At 45.6% G+C, this 6,000-nt stretch overlaps 1 protein-coding gene across 1 annotated transcript; it reads right to left on the bottom strand.

Annotated features, from left to right (window-relative positions):
* Positions 1–3,059: 3,059 nt before the first annotated feature.
* On the bottom strand, positions 3,060–3,414 carry LOC129143261 (small cysteine and glycine repeat-containing protein 8). The gene has a single exon (XM_054678839.1). The coding sequence runs from the start codon at positions 3,412–3,414 to the stop codon at positions 3,082–3,084; it is 333 nt and encodes a 110-aa protein (XP_054534814.1). The 3' UTR covers positions 3,060–3,081.
* Between the last annotated feature and the right edge of the window lie 2,586 nt (positions 3,415–6,000).

The following is a 6,000-nucleotide window of genomic DNA, read 5'->3' as shown; positions in this document are numbered from 1 at the left end:
AGACAGCAGAACTGCTTGGGCTCAGGAGACAGACGCTGCAGTGAGCAGAGATTGAGCCATTGCACTCCAGCCTGGGTGACAGCACAAGACTCCATCTAAAAAAAAAAAAAAAGGAGGCAATTTTTTTTTCAAGCCTAGATCTTTTCGGGTCAGCCCAATGTAGCCAGTCAAGCAGATCTGCCTTTTCTCAAAATAACCATTTCACATTTCATCTGCAATACAGTAAATACACCAAGATCAGGATCAGTGATATATAAGGGAGTTATCATGCACATTTATTAGAAAGCATTTTTAGATTATCAACTCCCTTTCCTGCTACATCTTACAGAGTGAAACAAACAACTTTAAAGGAAATGGCCAGTTTCTGACCTTGTTGATCATATTTGATAAGAATTTTAAAATGGGGCCAGGCACAGCGGCACACACCTGTAATCCAAGCATGTTAGGAGGATCACTTGAGCCCAACTGTTTGAGACAATCCCGGGCAACACAGCAAGACCTCGATTCTATCACAAAATGTAAAAAGTGTGGTAGCATGCACCTGTGATCTCAGCTACTCAGGAGGCCAAGGTGGGAGGATCGCTTGAGCCCAGGAGGTTGAGACTTTAGTCAGTAATGATGGTGCCACTGCACTCCAGCCTGGGCAACATTGCAAGACCTTGTTTGAAAAAAACAAGATAAAATAAAATAAAAATAAAGAATAAACTGGACTACCTTGTACAATTTCCCAAATCTCTAAGAAAAGAAGAATAGAAGTCCCAGTGCATTGTTAAATCACCATTGTCATCTTGCCTGTTTTGTCATCTCAGACATTCCCTTCATTTGTTTGGTTTGTATTATGCCTTAACTCCCCACAAATACTCTTGCCATTCCCACTCTGCTGTTGTCTTGGGCCCTCGTTGCTTTGCCCAGGATTTCTGACACTGCTCCGTTCTCCCAGTGAACCGATTAATTCTGCACATTGCTGTCCAGGTAAGTGTCCCCTCTCAAAAGCCTTCCCTGGCCCATAGCATTGCTGTGTGTGCAGCGCCCCCTGCGGCAGTTATGTGTTTTGAACAAGTTAATAACTTCTCTGTGCCATTTCCCTCTCTGCAACATGACACATGTATGTGCTTAGAAGAATGCCTGTCCCCTTTTCACTCTGTCACCCACGCTGCAGTACAGTGGCACTATTATGGCTACTGCAGCCTCAACCTCCCAGGCTCAAGTGATCCTCCCACCTCAGCCTTTCAAGTAGCTGGGACTACAGCTGCACACCATCACGCCCAGTTAATTTGTGTATTTTTTTGTAGACACTAGGTCTCACTATGTTGCCCAGACTGGTCTTGAACTCCTGGGCTCAAGTGATCCTCCCAGCACTTTGGGAGACTGAGGCGGGTGGATCACTGAGGGCCAAGAGTTCGAGACCACTCTGGCCAACACAGCGAAACCCCGTCTTTACTAAAAATACAAAAATTAGTCAGGCGTGGTGGCGCAAGCCTGTGATCCCAGCTACTCGGGAGGCTGAGGCATGAGTATCACTTGAACCCAGGAGGCAGAGGTTGCAGTGAGCCAAGATCATGCCACTGCACTCCAGCCTGGGTGAGACATTGAGACTCTGTCTAAAAAACAAAACAAAACAAAAACCAAAGTGCTGAGATTGCAGGCATGAGCCACCACGCCTGGCCAGAATACCTGGTTTTTAAGGGCAACGCAAATGCCAGTTACTATTGCTGTTGTCCTTGCTGTTATTCTTAACCCCTCAGCCTTCCAAATCGTAGGACAGCCTTCCTGTCATTGTTGACTTGTAACTATTTATATTAGCCTACTGTAGGTCAAATTCATGATTTGTCCCATGTATGTCTTGAACTTTTCCATTCTCACATTTTTGCCCTTCTCGAAACATCTGCCCCAACCACCTCCACCTGTCAAAACCTTACTAATTCTTCAAAACACACTCCCAAATGTCCCTTCCTTCTTGAAGTGATCCGAGTTCCTTTGAGTTACACCGATTCACCATCCAGCAATGTGGAGTTGTTCCTGCCCATGACATACACATCAACATAGAACTTTTAACACGTTTGTTATTACTCTACCTCATGTTTGTGGTTATTTGTGTATAAATGGAATGTAAACCACACAAGGGCATAATTATATGTGTATCCTTAATGGCCTCCAACCCACAGAAAATCATGATTAATGGTAGTTTAATGAAAAATATCTATAAGAATAAAACTAAGGGAAACTGTTCAGAGTTCACTTTTGCATTTTATTATGAAATTTTTCATGAAGAATCGTTGATTAATGAGTACAAAAATACAGTTAAAAGAACAATACCTAGTGCTCAATAAATCAGTAGAGTGACTACAGTAAACAGTAATCTATTACCCATTTCAAAACAGTTAATAGAGAATAATTTGAATGTTCCCAGCATAAAAGAAAAAGATTTAAGGTGATTAATATCCCAATTACCCTGATTTGATTATTACACATTATGTAAATTTATTAAAATATCACATGTATCCCCCCAAATATCTACATCTATTATGTATCAATTTTTTCAAGTAAAAAAATATAGATGGGTTACTACCAAAGGGAAAAAAGATTTTTTGGTAATATAATCAAAATTATGGCACTAAAATAAAGACCATGAATTAGTAAAACAAAAAAAGAAAATTTTAGGAGAACATCTAGAAAAGACTCTATGGCCACAGAAAAGACAGAGCATATGTGGAACACACAAGAAGACCTAATGCCTAGAGAGAAAAGAGTTCAAAGAAGAAAGCACGGTCAAAATCATGATCCTGCTTTGCTGAGCTCAAAACTCAAAATGTCCCGCATCTTTGTGCTTGAATGACATTGTACCAGTTGCCCATGTGACTACCTTAATAATAGGAAGAATTAGTTAAACTACAGAGATGAGAACCAAGCAGAAAAGTGCCATGAAGTCCAGGTGACAGGGAGACAGCAGGGAGCACACAGGATGGGATGGAGGAAAGCCACAGCAAGGGGAGCAAGCTGCCTCCCTGCGGCACCTGCAGACCCGCAGTCTTACCAACAGCATGAGTGCCTGCAGCCCCTGCCCAGAGGCTAGGTTCCCACCTAGCAGCAGCATTGCTTCTGGCAGCAGCACTTCTGCTGGCAGCATCCCTTCTGCTGGCAGCAGCCCTTCCCATAGCCACAGCCACACGAACTGCAGGTACGGCGGCAGCAGCAGATCACGGGAGTGCTGCAGCAGCCCCCACAGCAGCCACGGCAGCAGGGGCAGCAGCTGGAGCAGCAGCCCACCCGGTAGCACCTGCAGGTGGTGTAGCTGCCACAGCCACCACCACAGCCACCACCGCAGCCACCACCACAGCCACCACAGCCACCACCACAGCCACCACTGCAGCCACCACAGCCACCACCGCAGCCACCACACCCACAGCAACCCATGGTGTCAGTAGAGAGGACTGAGGAGAAGCGAGGATAGAGGGCTCAGGAGAGATGAAGAGGTCTGATGCCGCCTTCTGTCCGGGGAAGCCCTTATGTAGCAACTCCAGCAAGCCAAGCCTAATATGTGGCCCATTTCTTGTTGTTGTTTATCCTATCTCCTGTTGTTCATGAGACCTCATAAAAGATCTCATGAGTTGTCTTACGCCCTACCTTGTGAACATCTTAAGAAGCTAATATTGCTAAATTTAACTTTTGCTCATCTCTTAAACCTCTGTTTGGATGAGAACACACCTCTAAGATGTTTGTGTTTGCAAGAACTTAAATGTGTGTTAGGGCTTAAAATAGTGCCCGACACATTGTAAGTATTCAATAGGTATCTTTTGAATTAAATAAATGCCTAGAACATTTAAGAATAATCTTCATTTCTTTATAATCATGAGAGTCTGAATCCAGAGCCAGGTAAAAAGTCTTGTGTCTCTGTTGATACTTCTCAGTTGTCACAGGTTGGACAAAACATTGTTTTTCTCTCTGTTGGAATTCATCACACAGTCTTATGATATTAAAAAAAAACCTTGGCTGGGCGCGGTGGCTCACACCTGTAATCCCAGCACTTTGGGATGCCGAGGCGGGTGGATCACCTGAGGTTGGGAGTTCAAGACCAGCCTGACCAACACGGAGAAACCCCATCTCTACCAAAAATACGAAATTAGCCAGGTATGGTGGCACATGCCTGTAGTCCTAGCTACTTGGGAGGCTGAGGCAGGAGAATCGCTTGAACCCAGGAGGTGGAGGTCGCGGTGAGCTGAGATCATGCCATTGCACTCCAGCCTGGGAGACAGAGGGAGACTCTGTTTCAAAAAAAAAAAAAAAAATTAGACCAGCTACTCAGGAGGCTGAGGCAGGAGAATCACTTGAACCCGGGAGGCAGAGGTTGCAGTGAGCCAAGATTGTGCCATTGCACTCCAGCCTGGGTGACAGAGTGAAATTCCATCTAAAAAAAAGAAAGAAACAGAGTAGGCATTTCTGAATGTATTATCTTGCACCTTATATCTCACCTTAAAACACAAATATTCTCTTTTCTAGCTCCTTGGGATTTTTCATTCACCAGAAGAATTGCTTGATCATTAAAAATTCCAAAAAAAAATTGTGCTATGTGAAATGCTAAAAATGCAATAATTTAGGGCCTACTCCTAAGTCATCTGCCAAGGGTGAGGTTTCTGTTTGTTGTTTATCTGTTAAGTAATTGGGAAAACAAAAGCAACAAAGTTTACATTTGGTGGCTGGCCTTCTCTCGTGCCTCTCTCATATTTAAGACCCATGGGGAGGCTCCAGGCTTAGGCCTGCCCACGCACTAATGGAATGTTTATTTGGAATGATCCCATTCGGTCCAACTGACTCTACCTGTCAGGCCTCCATTTCCTGCCCCAGGTAGCCCGTGGGTGTGAGTAAGTCAGTAGGGTAAGGTTCTTGCCTGACTATCTCCAGAGTTTAAGGCCGGCCCGGCTAATCTCTATTCTCCAGACAACCCACAGAAGAGGCCCACGCCATGGAGACCCCGCAGTCCCTCTTGGAACTTACGCTGCAGGTTCTGATCAACAACCACCAGGCTCTGCAGGGGGCTGCATGTCCCCCAGGATGTCGGTGTCCGTGGTTTTACAACTGGCACCTCTTTCATAAGCTGACTTTTTGAAAGCAGAAGAAAGGCTTAAGACACCCTCCCTTGATCTACCTCTCACAGGTGTGGGGCTGTAAGGAGTCCTCCTGCTCTCTGTTTTGTCTGCCCAGTGCCCTACATGAGACACTTGTATAATGTCTATGATGCCCACAGTAGAGACATAAGGGCCAGACTCCCTCAGTTGGTTCCTGCTACTTCCAGACCTGCCTGCCCTGCTGTATGAGATGGCTGTCCTTTTTGTTTTATTTTGTTCCTTGATTTTTTGAGACAGGGTCCTGCTCAGTCACACAGACTAGAGTGCAATGGTGCAATCACAGCCCACTGCAGCCTCAGGCTCCTTGGGTTCAAGTGCTTCTCCATCTTCAGCCTCCCAGTAGCTGGGACTATAGACCTATGCCACCAGGTTCAGCTACAGACGGCTGACTCTGGACTCTGTCTGGGGACCTTGTTTTTCTGCTCTTCTCCCTTTTCTTTTTAGATGGAGTTTCACTCGGTCGCCCAGGCTGAAGTGCAGTGGCACAATCTTCGCTCACTACAACCTCTGCCTCCTGGGTTCAAGCAATTCTCATGCCTCAGCTCCCAAGTAGCTGGGATTACAGATGTGCACCACCACACCTGGCTAATTTTTGTATTTTTAGCAGAGACAGGGTTTCACCATGTTGGCCAGGCTGGTCTCGAATCCCCGACATCAGGTGATCCACCCACCTCAGCCTTCCAAAATGTTGGGAGTGTAGGCATGAGCCACCACGCCCGGCCTGTGGTGTGCTTTTGACATCACAGCTAAGAAGTATTAATGACCTCAGTAACCCCTAACCAGGGAGAGCAGCGCTCCTAATTCTTCTACTTTCCTGGGTCCATGTGTCTTCCAACACATACACAATAGCTTTGGGGCTGGGCTGGGAGATGTCAGG

This window comes from Pan troglodytes, chromosome 13, assembly GCF_028858775.2.
Source record: "Pan troglodytes isolate AG18354 chromosome 13, NHGRI_mPanTro3-v2.0_pri, whole genome shotgun sequence".
Classification (NCBI taxonomy): domain Eukaryota; kingdom Metazoa; phylum Chordata; class Mammalia; order Primates; family Hominidae; genus Pan; species Pan troglodytes.
Note: the sequence above shows the minus strand (reverse complement) of the source record. Positions and strands in the feature narration are given on the sequence as shown.

Excerpts from the sequence above, each read along its gene's own strand:
- LOC129143261 (XM_054678839.1), bottom strand. The coding sequence starts at position 3,414 with ATGGGTTGCTGTGGGTGTGGTGGCTGCGGTGGTGGCTGTGGTGGCTGC.